The sequence below is a fragment of the Etheostoma spectabile genome, chromosome 22 (assembly GCF_008692095.1).
Source record: "Etheostoma spectabile isolate EspeVRDwgs_2016 chromosome 22, UIUC_Espe_1.0, whole genome shotgun sequence".
Taxonomy (NCBI): domain Eukaryota; kingdom Metazoa; phylum Chordata; class Actinopteri; order Perciformes; family Percidae; genus Etheostoma; species Etheostoma spectabile.
Window position 1 is genome coordinate 2,380,678 of NC_045754.1, and position 13,690 is coordinate 2,394,367.

At 39.7% G+C, this 13,690-nt stretch overlaps 1 protein-coding gene across 6 annotated transcripts in view; it reads left to right on the forward strand.

The window, feature by feature from the left end:
• The window catches only part of slc12a7b (solute carrier family 12 member 7b), a 90,224-nt gene extending 79,838 nt beyond the window's left edge, over positions 1-10,386 (forward strand). For 4 of the 6 annotated variants that reach the window (XM_032503362.1, XM_032503365.1, XM_032503366.1 and 1 more), the window contains 4 exons: positions 2,292-2,467; positions 5,165-5,179; positions 7,603-7,736; positions 7,924-10,386. In XM_032503362.1, coding sequence (XP_032359253.1) covers positions 2,292-2,467; positions 5,165-5,179; positions 7,603-7,736; positions 7,924-8,015 — 417 coding nt within the window. In that variant the 3' untranslated portion in view covers positions 8,016-10,386. The remainder of the gene's footprint in view (positions 1-2,291; positions 2,468-5,164; positions 5,180-7,602; positions 7,737-7,923) is intronic. The other 2 variants (XM_032503364.1, XM_032503367.1) reach the window with 1 other exon arrangement.
• The last annotated feature ends 3,304 nt before the right edge of the window (positions 10,387-13,690 follow it).

The following is a 13,690-nucleotide window of genomic DNA, read 5'->3' on the forward strand; positions in this document are numbered from 1 at the left end:
CCTACTGTATAGTCACTAAGAGCTGCTTTGTGAACACCAGCACCATTGCACCTTGAAACTGCAGCCCGCCCTCCCAACACCTCCATAATCCCACCCCGTTCCCACGTGAGAGGAAGGAGTGGACAGAATTGTCTCAAATAGGCCTGTAACAATTATTACATTATTGTCAATTTTTTTTTTTTTTTTTTACTTAATCGCTGTTTCTTTGTTTAACCGCGATGAATTGCTAACATTAGCTAAGGTACAATAAGAGACAATTATATTGGTAATAACTATTTCTGAGACTATTAATTGTACAGCAAAATGTGGAATTGTTACAGCTCTGGCCTCAGAAACCTAACCTAACTTAAAGTTTGCATGTTTGCTGCTGTTGATTGAGCCAAACAGCCTGACAGGGCTGCGACCCAGGCTGATTTTACTCACCATTCTGCCTTGACAATACTGTACTCTCTTTGTGCACGTTAGCTTAACCCCCTGTCATCTCCCACCCTCCGGCCACTCATACCTGTAACCTATGTGCATACTGTAGAATAACAGTCGCAGCTGGTAGTCCACATGCATAACGGAAATGGTGTCTGTTCCAGAAACTAGCACATAGCCTCCCTTTCTCCGTGTACTGAAGGACAATAAAGACATTGAAAACTGAGTATTTGAATCAGTAAGCTCTATGTTTTCATAGTCAGCCTGTTTTATGAGCACTGCCTGCATTCTATGAAGATTTATTATGCCTTTATCAAATCTGGACTGGTACCAAGGAGCACAGAGGCCATAATCCATATCTTTTATGATGACAGAGAATAATAACACCATCATTTATTGTTATCCTTTGTACTCTGTAACACAGGCACAGTACCAGAAGAGAATAAAGTTGTGACCAGTGTAATGAATTATACGTTATATAATAATGATGTACAGTACGGTAATCCTAATCTGCCATGCTACTGCTGTGCTGTATTACCGCTGCACTATCCCTGCATTATAGGCTTCTTTATATTTGTTTGAGTAACATATTTTAAACATGTGTAGTAATCTTTGAAATCCCTGTATCACTTTTAAACACTTGGAATACATCATTTTGTACCTTAGTGGTGGAATGTAACTAAGCACATTTACACTAGTACTGTAGAAAAAGTACAAATGTTGAGGTACTTGTACTTTACTTGAGTCTTTTGTTTTCATGCCACATTCCACTTCTACTCTACTACATTTCAGAGAGGAATATTGTACTTTTTACTATTCATCTGACAGCTTTAAGTACTACTTACTTTACAAATTAAGATTTTTGCACATAAAATGCTTTGGTTTATAAAATATGATATATTATAAACTAAACAACTGATTTGATGAACCCATTAAACACTTAGTTGATGAGTTGAACTCTTTTCGTTTCCAGTTTCTAAAACTCAGCATTCAGTACTTTAAGATCATTTTTCTGATGATACCTTCAGACTTTTACCTAAGTAACATATTCAATGCATGACTTTTTCTTGTAACAGAGTATTTTTCCAGTGTGGTATTAGTACTTTTAAGTAAAGGATCTGAATTCTGAATTCCTCCACCACTGCTGTCCCTTCCCAGCCGGATCGTTCTCCCCTCCACTGCTCTGTTCCTGTCAGTCACCCATAAACGTTGTGTTTCAACCCTTAGCTTGGGCCTTCAGTCTGCCCACAGAAACTTTATCTTGTAATGTCCAATGTATATTTGTTCTTTTATGGTCCATGTGTGTTGTAATTGTTGTAACAGCTGAACAGGTTTGTAATTATTCTCATTCTCTAGCATGGTTTCACCCAACGTGCATCAACTTGTAGAAAAATAGTCGGTTGCATGTTGGTTTCCCTTCTTCCTAGGTCCCTGTTTTCTTTCTCACTGGCCAATTTGTAACTTTTTTTGCACCATTCATCCACTTCTTTTTTTATTTCTTACTCCTATTTCTGTCCATTAATTCCTTTGTGGTTCTGTGATTATCTTGGACTCCCTCCTTGCTATCCTCATTACTTCATTCATTAGAGTTCTGGATATTGTTTTGTACGGAAGAGGATAAGGGCCACATGTAAAAGAAATGTATTTGAGTTCTGAGTTTAATCTCAGAATTAATCTCAGAGTTCTGACTTTTTTTAAAGTCTTAAAACAAATTATTTGAAGTTTAATCTCAGAACTCAATACATTTATTCACATGTGGCCCTAATCCTATTCCGTAGTTTTGTTACCACCTTTCTGTTTCTTCTTCCATTCTGTCATCTCCCCTAAAATGTCTCCTGGTTAATTCTCGATTTCCTCATCCTTCTCTCTAGGCGCAGCTCATCCATGACAGAAACACAGCGTCTCACGCTGCCCTAAATGACAAGGCCGACGCTGGGCCCGATCGGGTTCACATGACCTGGACCAAGGACAAGCTCTTCACAGAGCGGAACCGCAACCGCGAGTGCAATGCCAACGTGGCTGTACGCGACATGTTCAACATGAAACCGTAAGTATGTTGTTAGTTTAAACACCACCCAAAAGACAACCTCTGTACATTCATAGCTTAGGGGGCTAAAAAGAAGGAAAAGTGAAGGGTTTTGCCTTGTGGATCTATAACTTTAAGTAGAGTGTCAAGTCTACTGTATGCTACTGAAAACTAATGAGACATTTGCACCATTTTGAATACCGTTTCACAAGTTTAAAATGTCAAAATATTTAGTATGTGTAAGTATTAAAAGGATGATAAAGTAGGGATGCTAAAACAATCCTAATCACACATCATTTTGGTCAGTATTGAAATCACGATTATTTAACACGATTACTCATTGCCTTTTGGGAATATGTTGCATTTATTGAACTCAGGGGGCTTTCACACCTACTTTTTATTATTATGGTTTTTTTTGTATTAACCTTTATTTTACCAGGAAATAAATCCATTGAGATCTCTTTTTCAAGGAAGTCCAAGACAGCAGTATAATAGTTCCATATTAAAATATACAGTAAAAACAAACAGTTGGCAATTTAACGTCATCTCAACATAATCACCAGCAGCGCTCAGCAACAGCACTTATGTGCATTTAGTACTCAAATAGTCCTTTAACCTAATTTTATACTGTGTCATTGTTGGTAGGTAGTCTAATTTAAGCTTATTTTGCAATGTGTACCTAGAGGAGGGTGCAAAAACTTTAAAGGCACTTCATTTGGTCCAGAATTTCTGACTTTTCAGTTTGATCCGCATCAAAATTCTAGGCGTGAAACCTCCCCCGGACCAAAAGAAGTGGTCTTGGTCCGGATTAAGCTGAACCAGGGTCTGGTTTGTTTCTAGTGTCAAAGATTTTTTGGGATGGTTCGGACTTTTGGACCAAATACAGGAAGCTCTGGCAGGGTAACACCATCGCGCCATAAGACCGGGGAATAGCTCAGTGCTTAGTGTCTACGTGAGGGAGAGACGGAAAATGTGGTCAGAGCAGACAGCTGAGAAGAAATCAACAGTTTACCTGTTAAGTGGTAGTAAATGCACAGCGAATGTTTCAGTTTGTCTCTGAATAAATGCTGCCGCTCCTCAAACACTGAGTAAAGTTCCCGTGTCTGGCTTCTCAACGCAACAAAACAGAAAGAGCCTCCAAAAACTCTGACACAGAGAGAGGATACGAGAGGACGGGGAAGGCCGTCTACAAACCAATCAGTTACAACTGACGGGAGAAGCCCGCATGTGTGTGACGACGACAGGACGTAGTTTTGTATAGATTTTTAGCGCGCTTGCATAACTGCAGTGTCAGAGTCGACTTGACCCTCTGAGTAACAACCGCACAATAGTTCAATAATGTGTGAAAACACAAATGGCAAATAAAGTTCTTGAATCTCTTGAATCTCTTGAATCGGGTGTGAAACCAAAACTTACCGGATCAGATGTATACAATGTAACATAAACATGAACCCTGGTCCGGACGTTCAGGTGTGAAAGCCCCCTTAAAAACAAGTGAAATATTCAAACAAATCAACATCTTAAGCTATGAAATCTCCCTTAATATTCTTGCCGTTTAAACTTTTTTCTACAAGTCAAAATAAGAGTTTACTTGTAAAATGTAATGTGCAAATGAATTGTCTTTTTTCTCGACTACTTGTGTTTTTTTGTGATTGATAGGAAATCGTACGTGCACGTGTAACATTTTCTTAAATACACAGTGCATAGTACTTCCCTAATGTGTAGAGTAAACCACATCACACTGAGTACTGCCAGTGCTTCAGGATGGTGCCGGAGCTTCTGAGCCTGACAGGCTGAAATGGGAGGACTCACTGCATGCCGTGTGCAATCAGGCTGCATTTGGCGTGGGGGGGCATGTGTGTACACTTTCAGCCATCTCAGTGTTGCGTGCCCAGACCACATGCACACCTCTTTGCTGTTCAGACTAACACCTTCTCATCCCATACTGTCCATACTACCAATGTGTGGACTTCATCAGGTGTCCCAGTCCACTTATATTGGCTCATAAAGTTTGTAACGTAAATTAGCAATAGTAAACACATTGTAGACTCTCACAGGACTAAGGCTGTAACAATTCCAGATCTTGTACAATTAATTGTCTCAGAAATAATTGCAGTTAACAATATAATTGTCTTATTCAGTCAAATAAAAAAAGAAATTCACTTATATATTAGTTTTATTTAAAGAATGAAGTTTTGAAGGAATCCCAGATATGTCTTTTGGTTAAATCACTGTTATGTGGCCCAGATACTGTAACAACACAAGTACCCAGCTTTAGAATCTTTATTATCATAAAACATTTTTCCGACCAATAATTACTGATATAATTACAATTTGGCACATCTAAACAAAATCAACAATTGCCATCAGCAGTCATACCCTTTAGGACCTTAGCTAATGTTAGCAATTAATTGGGGTTAAACGAAGAAACAGCGATTTATATAAATGAAATAAAAAAAGAAATTGACAATTATGTAATACTTGTTACAGGCCTAACACAGGACAGAAAGAAATGGAGGCTACTTTTTCATAAAGCCTCACCACACACATCAAACACTTCCATGTCACTTTTGAGAGGTTTCATGGGTCGCTCTTTGGTGTCACAACGACCCGCCTGGGACAGTTGGTAGCATGCGGTGTGGTGGAGGGACCTGGAGAGCTCATCTAGGAAGCATCTAAGCCTGTTTCTGTTGTTCTGTCCCATTTTCCTCCTTCTAGAGAGTGGGAGAGTCTGTAAGTCTCAGTTTTTTTGTTTTTTCTCTTGGCCGTATGTGTGTACTGCTTCTGTGGTGACTGTTGCTTTGTTCAGTGTCCTCCAGCTCGTGCTCGCACTTCTCTCTGTGTGTGTGTGTGTGTGTGTGTGTGTGTGTGTGTGTGTGTGTGTGGTGTGTGTGTGGTGTGTGGTGTGTGTGTGTGTGTGTGTGGTGTGTGTGTGTGTGTGTGTGTCGTTGTGTTGCGTGTGTGGCGTGCGTGGTGCGTGACTGAGTGCGTATGCGTCCTTGTTTGTGTGTCCTAATATGCATGGACTTCCGGTTCAAACAGTATGTTGGTGGGAAAGTCTTCATTTCCTTACTTTGCATGTACTGTTGAAGACATTGCATGTGTGCATGAACAACTTTGTGCTTTCCAGTTTCCTTTTTTATAAAGTGATGAGCAAAATACAAAAAAAAAACATTTTTAATTTGGTGTTGACATGAAAATCTACATATGTTTTTTTCTCATTCAGTAGCATGGAAAGCAGAATTTTGTGAATTAGTTTTCCTCCTAATGTAAGGTGGCTTCTGGCAGTCAACGTCATGTGCTTTTACGGCTTTTGCTTTAACAATGTGAAGGTGACGATAAAGAGGCAACATTTAAAGAGATAGGAGATGGGGGATGTTATTTTTGACAGTGGTAACTATTAACAGGATTTAATTCATTTAAAGGACTACAGCATGGACACTGACTATGACACACTCAGCAATAAGAAACACCAAACGACTGATAGCAGGGTGTGATGCTGCATGTCCCTTTTGTCTTAAAATGCTGCCTCTTTATTTGGAATTCAATACGCTTCAGTCTCTGTGCCTTGTGTTCTCATTTGTGTCTTTGGCTAACGTACAGAATGCTTAACTAAAATGTGGTTATGTGTATACTGGTTTTCTCTAGAAGTACACAGTGTGTTGGTGATGTTTTAATTCATAAGCAGGTCAGAAAAACATGTAGTTAGATTAGTTTTTCCGTTATATACGTAAGACTCCTGAGAAGCAGAGCTCGGTCTCGCTGAGTTTTCCAGGTGCTCGGTAAATGAAGGTATTATTCATTTAAAGAGGAAAGAATAATCAAGTACTGGCTTAAAGGTTTATGATTTTTAAAATGATTTTTTCCCAGTGCGCAGCTCCTGTCTTTTCCAGGAAAGCTGCCATAGTGCCACAATAGGCCATTGTCACAGAAGATATTTTGACATGCATGTAGGTAAGGCACAGGTGTAATCGGCAAAATAAATCGAGGCTGAATTCCATTTAACAGCTTCAGTTTCAGGGTCCTGGTATTTTTATCTTTTTTTATTTCACCTATTTCTTTTTTTCACATGCCAGTCAGGTTCTCATTTACGATGGCGGCCTGACAAGTGGCAAAGCCATTAGGGGAGGGGAAGGGGGGCTCGGAAATAAAGTACATCAGACACACATACAGTTTCAAAATGGCATTAATACAAATTCAAAATACAACACAGAGAGGAGTCAACACGTATAAAAAGAGAAGCACACATGGGTGAGTAATTGTACATGCCATAGGCATAATTTGGGGTGGGGTGTGCTCAATGTTTTTTTGTGGACCCTTTTTTGACGTTTTTGTCCCCTTTCTGTAGGTTTTTGTCACTTTGTCTGATACTTGTCACCTTTAGATTTACATGCATACGTGTCTCTCCCTAGATAGTTGGGGGAATCCCTCTGCCGCCCCCCCCAAAAAACACAAGAAAATTAAAAAGTTACGCTCTTGGTTCCTGCACTGTCACTCTGTCATAACTTACTGGGACACTTGAATAAAACCGAGCCATAGCTAATGTTATTAGCATCACCTGTGCTTTTCCTACTATGACAAGTCAAAAGCTGTGTGCCAAATCCATACTACTTCTATACAATGTGTATTACATACCAATCATCATATATACTTTATCTTTATATTTTTATATTTATATTAACAGTAGATGATACAACATATGTTAGATTTTTTAGTTTTCCAAGATGTTTTTGGAGCCGTTTCACCACCACCAAAAAGTATTGACTGAAGATAGAGTGACTTTTGTCACTTTTCTATTGTGAACACACTATAGACTCAAGCCCTCCTCCTAATCAGTAGGTAGTATGGAACTGAAAAAGGTATGGTATGGTCTAGGTATGCCATGAAAAAGGGCCTTTGTAGTTTTATATGATTTCCGAATCAAAGTCTTTCCAAACCTTCAGTGCACAGAGAGAAATGTCTAGTGTCACATTTTGATGGACCCCTGAAGGCTATAGTACAGCAGGACACATTCTCATGAGAACTGAAGTAGTCCCAGCAAACGCCTGCCACCACTGTTTCCCACCTTATGCCTAATGAGATGTAGGGTTTAGTTTAGTCATTAAAGTATTCTTCAGTGCTTTCCTTTCCCACTGTGACCTTCTCGTCAAAACTAGGAACCAGTCCAACGTTCGCCGGATGCACACAGCTGTCAAGATGAACGAGGTGGTGGTCAACAAGTCACAGGGGGCTCACCTGGTTCTGCTCAACATGCCCGGACCCCCGAGGAACAGGGGAGGAGACGAAAACTGTATCCTTTAGAGCAGCTATACTACATGCTTTTATAATAAAAACTGTATCAAATGAGTTTAACACCCCTGGTGTAGGGAATGCTCACAGGACAGTAGGAATGCTGCTGGGGGGGGGGGTAGAGGATGAAATTGTGCTTCTCACTGGAACTTCTCTGGACGTTTTTATTTCTTGACCTCTCTTCTCAGACATGGAGTTCCTGGAGGTTCTCCTCGAGGGTCTGAACCGGGTCCTCCTGGTGCGAGGCGGCGGCCGTGAAGTCATCACCATCTACTCTTAACAAAACAAAACAAAAACTCTCACGCCCCACCCTGCACACATGGGCTGCTGCCATGGATACCAGTCACCAGGCATTTTTGGGGGAAGAAGCCTAATTTGTTTTGTTTTTACGAAGGGCGGGATTGTTGGAAGGCGGGACCACTTGTGATTGACAGATGGTTTAAAGGACCCCAGGATGAAGGAAACAGCGTTGAATCGGTTGACTGGCTGAGAGAGCCGCCACAGTGTGTGTCCACGCTGGCTCACAGCAGCCCTGCATGTGGAAGATAGAGCATAGAGACACTTTATATTGTTTGTTTAACTCTGAAAAACCTTATGTCCTGTTACATGTTCATGTTCTTTCCCTCTTGTGTCGATGTTGTCATGCTACTGGCACTCACTCTTTAAAGAAAAGCAAAGAAGTGCGTGCTGATGATATGAACCTCGTAGTCTTTATCTTGTCCGGTGCACAGAGACGTTTACTGGGCCTGAGAAAAAAACATGCACAGACAGAACAAGTTACATAACAACTCGTACTGGATTTTTAATATTACAGTTTGGTGGTCTGTACGTTCTGCATCACCATTTGTGCTAAATGTTTCCATTTTAAATAATTAGGAAACTGGCTTCAGTCTGAACTAGCGAGAGGGCGGGCAGTCTGTTTAGAAGCTTCTGGAGCATCCTGGTTGGGGTTGCCGAGCCGTCAACGTCGTTCCTAAAGCGGCATTTGTAGTCGGAGTGTCCTGTAGTCGTTCGCCTTTTTAATGCTGTAGTGAAGGCCGGGGAGTCCGGAAGGATCCTGAACGTGCACCACATGTTGGACCACCTTCTGTTAAATGGATGGGAGCATTTTTAGATATCCGGTACCGATACGTGATCTTGAACATCTCCCACCCTCAAAGGACACTTCCATTAGGAAAAACAGCCATAGTTAATATTCTAGGGCCCTTTGTAAGCTTTATAGAATGGCATATTAAACGCACATGTATACATATTTATGGTGACTCAAGTAGTGTTCAGTTGGGAGTAACTATAGATGTTTTTTTTGTTGTTTTTTTTAATCCAAGGGCTGTTTGACAGCATGCAGTAACTTAATGAAATAGTCGATTGGCTAATTGGTTCGAACATGAAATGTTTATTTTGCCCTCAGAATTATTGTTGGCATTTAACAAATTGCTAAATGTAAAAGCACAAATCACACGTCTGTTAGTGTAGTTCTTCACCTACCGGCGTAGTTACAGCACTGTTGACTTTGCACTATCGATCGTTTAGGATTTAATTCATCGTGGACTCTCACCTGGTTCTATCGCCTACACTTGACCCTGGTCAAGACCCCGCGACGTTCTTCTTACATAGGCGGAGCGAGAGACTGATACAGGAGCTCCTGAAAAGAGGATGCACACCGCAAGTTATTCCATTCTACCTAATGCTTGTGTTGTTTTTATAATGTTTTACCGAACAACACTCTTTAGGCTTTGAGTCCCAGACTGAGTAGACTAATTATAATGAGCATGTGTAGAATTACAAGTGCCAAACATGACGTGACAACAACAAAAAAGAAACTGTGGGAGTATTATGCAGAAGCCACCGCTTTTTACATTGACAATCTTTAAAAGAAATTAAAAGCACAAGTTTTTTTTTAAATATTTTGATAGAGCTCATCCTTGCCTGCATTCTTTTAAAATTCAGCAAAGTATTAACTGAGTCAAAGGAACTCATAGTTAAATTCCCAGGGCATTTATACCCATCTCACATGGGCTAAATGCTGTAAAAAGATTTTGTTTAAGAATAAAAGAGCAAAAGCAAATTGTCTTTCTCGTGTAACCCCACAGTCTCTTTTTTTTTTAATTAGCTGTGCAGTATTTTGTAAAGCAGAAAGTTGTGTTATCCTGCGCTTCTTTGCAGGGAAATGAGGACTTCTGATTGTCAGTTATGCAACATCAGTGTTTTATTGTGTGTTGTTCAGTTTTTCATGTATGCCTGTGTCACTATATAGTTGTGGTCTATGTGGTATTTTTGTTACATTATAATTGATCCTCTGTAACTTTGTGTTGTTAATTTTCTGTGTGATTTTTACGGATGGAGACAGAGTGAGGCGGTATGTGTGAAGACGGCAGCAAATGTCAAGTGTTTTGTGTTTTGTTTCAATCTATCAGAAACACAGCATGCATAACACACAGGACTGGAACCCTGGACCGAAAGCATTAAGACACCAGGGTACAAATGAATGGTTTAAATAACTCTCACTATATGAAGTTCAAACTATTTCAGATTTCTTGTTCAGTTTTATATTTTTAGCCACCAAAGATAAAACCTAGTCCTGTATAAATCAACTTGACATTGTCTAGTTTTAATAAGTTTGAAAACATTGAAAGTTGTCAAGATAAATTATTAAAGAAGTTTCTTTGCTCTTGAATTTGGTGACTGAGCTGAATAGCAGTAGCTGGGCTTAAAGAAAACAAAGAAGACATGAAACCATGAAAAAGATGCTAAATAATAACCAAAACAAATGTTTATGGCGGTAAATAAGGATTGTCAGTAGTGCTGTCAAACGATAAAAATATTTAATCGCAATTAATCCCATTAATGTTATAGTTATCTCACAATTAATTGCACATTTTTATGTCCCTTAATTTATTTTTGTCTTATTATTTTTTCTCATTTTATTGCTCTTATCAACATGGAAAAGTGGATCCGCTTGCTTTGTGCAAATGTTTTTTTTTATTGAAAACAACATTGACATATAGCCTACTGTTGTGTTAAATTTCACACTAACATTCTCACTTGGAGCAACTAACCTCACACAATGTAACACCGGGGGGGGGGGGGGAGAACTGGCTTCAGCTGTGTGCTTGGCCACCAGGTGGTATTTCAGACTGGCCCTGCTGCAATGATAGCTCAGTTCACAACGACAAACACACAGATCACTTTGTTCTGGTCAATGGAACATTTGGTAACTTTTTACTAGGTAAACTTTCCATCCAGAATCCTATTGTCGTCCATTTCGGCGTCTCACGCTCGCCATCCACTCAAAACGGAACGTTACTACTCTTTGGCCGACTCACAAGCCCAAACGGCGTGTGTGCGGCGTGCCTGTAGTTTGGTTTCCGGTCCAACTAGATCCGGTGTGGCATGTGAAAAACTACAAAGTTTGCTAGGCCAAAAAGAATGTTAATCTTGCGATAAAAAAAATTGACGCCGTTAAAATGGGTGTGAGTTAACGCCGTTAATAACACGTTTAACTGACAGCACTAATTGTCGTCAGTTTGTGCTTCTCAGCTCTACTGTTCGAGGTGACTGGAGAACGTTATCTACCTCAAGGTGTCACTGAGGCTCGGCTGAAGAAACAAAAACGTGTTCAATCACATCTCCCTTTCAGAACTGATGTTATGGATTCATGAAAGGGAAAAAAAGCCTCTGTGATGTGAGAGGACTAGCAGAATTCTGTGTGTGTGTGCGTGTGTGTGTGTGTATGCTGTGTTCCCCGTGCACACTGTTGTGAGGTGAAGCTGTTTGTGTTTCTGCTGTTTTTTCTCAGCTGGCAGGCCTCACAGGCTGGAACAGGAAGTCACTTGTGGGCACACAGATAGAGGAAGGTAGCCCTGTAAATTGTATTTGTGCCTCTGAGTAATTATTAAAAGCGATGACATAAACCAAAATGTGTCTGATTCCTGATTCACAATTAAGTCACACTGGTTGAAGGAAAACCTCATTATTCGAGGTGCATGTTAGTTTTAACATGAATAATATGTCCTAATTATATGTCCTAATTATTTTATTAATGATTTCATTTTAAAGCTTAAGTGCGTAACTTTTTTATAATAATGAACGTCCATTTCAATCCATCCATCCACACATTATGACTATGTTCAGAAGACTGTGGCGTCCGGCGCCTTTCCCGTGCCCGTGCGAGTCCTCCTTGGCTACTAGCCAACGTGTGGAGGAGGGGTGGGGGCGCTTGTATCATGTCAACACGCCGACAGCTTTGTTGTCATTACTAAGAATTCCTCATAGGGGGGCAGAAGCGACGCACTATATCGTTAAGCCATTAAGGGCTAGTGGCCTTACCAAGGTTGCAGTGACACAAGACATGGTTTACTCAGCAGGTTAGAACTGTGTTTACTGTAGTCTACAGTCATGCTAGCAGCATGTGGCTGTACTCTGTGGTTTAAGCTAAATGCTAACCTGCTCAAAATGTCAGTGTTAACATAATGATGTGTAATAGGTAAGTTTACTTTGTTTACCATTTTAGTTTGGCATGTTAGCATGCTAACATTAGCCAACATCATCTTAGTTTGGCATGTTAGCATGCTAACATTAGCCAACATCATCTTAGTTTGGCATGTTAGCATGCTAACATTAGCCAACTATCACTATACACAAAGTACAGCTGAGACTAATGGTAATTTCATTAGTTTAACATGTCATAAACCAAATAAGTACACTTTTGTATTCCCTACTTGTATATATTCAAACATTTGTTCTTTTATTTTATCCTATTATTATTTTGTGTATATTGTATGTATGAATATTGTATCCTAGTATTTAATTTATAGTCTGTGCTGTGTGACTGAGTTTTCTGCTGTAACACTGTAATTTTCCATTTGATTGGGATCAGTATCTATCTATCTATCTATCTATCTATCTATCTATCTATCTATCTATCTATCTATCTATCTATCTATCTAATGAATTAATTTAAATCGAGAGGAAAAGCCAAGTTATCAGGATTCATTTTAACAGCCAGCACCATTAAATGGCAATCCAACCAATCCTGTTACCACTACTATTCCAGTCTGAGCCAAAGTGATGGACCAACATTGCAATCCAATAGCCGCTGCTAAACTGTTTTTGCATTCAATGATCTTCTCACATTTATCTTATTGTTCTACAAGCTGGTCCCAGGCAAGTGGGACTACACTAAAACCCTTTATGTACCCTTTACAAACAAGCTGTGAAAGCTCTTGACAAAAAACAACAAGAAATTACCATCACTGTACAATCATAAAAATTGAGCCATGATCTTGTAACAACCTCACTCACGCAAAGTGTGTTATTTTCAGAAATAATGTAAGTGTCTCCAGGGCCTCTGTAAGAGGTTACACTCATTTTAGGAAGACTACATTTGTTGCTATGTCGATTTAGCTTAATAAGGCTTACTCTCCATAGGTTAGCTGGACCACTGCTAGCCTAGAGTTTAGTTTCCTTTCCATTTGCTTGCTATTTTGTGCTTTTTTCAACACAGCAAAATAGAAAGAAAAGAGAAAATCCAGGCAGAGGGCCGGGTCTCTGAGGATACAGACTCCACCACACACTTCTAGTGGCTCATCAGTTCAGACTGAGAGGGATATTATTGGCCTGTATGTAACATAGTTAAAAAGGTTCAGGTTAAATCCTACTAAATGGGACTACTGTGCCACTTGCTGTTGTAAAGTTGTACCTGCAGCGAACGCTAGAAATGACAAAGGATTATGGGTAATCCTCAAAAGCAACAGAGGATTTACCCTTAGGTAATGTGTCTGTGAATGTCTGTGGACTAAACAATGCTAACTTATTTGAAATAGCACGTAAAAGTTCAGCTAGATTTATTTGGGTAAATATTATGTGTCTTTTATTAATTTTGCCATGTTTTTATGAAGTTAACCATCCGTTTATGTGTTTTATAGCCAGTAGAAAATCTCTCTCTGCACTATTTTT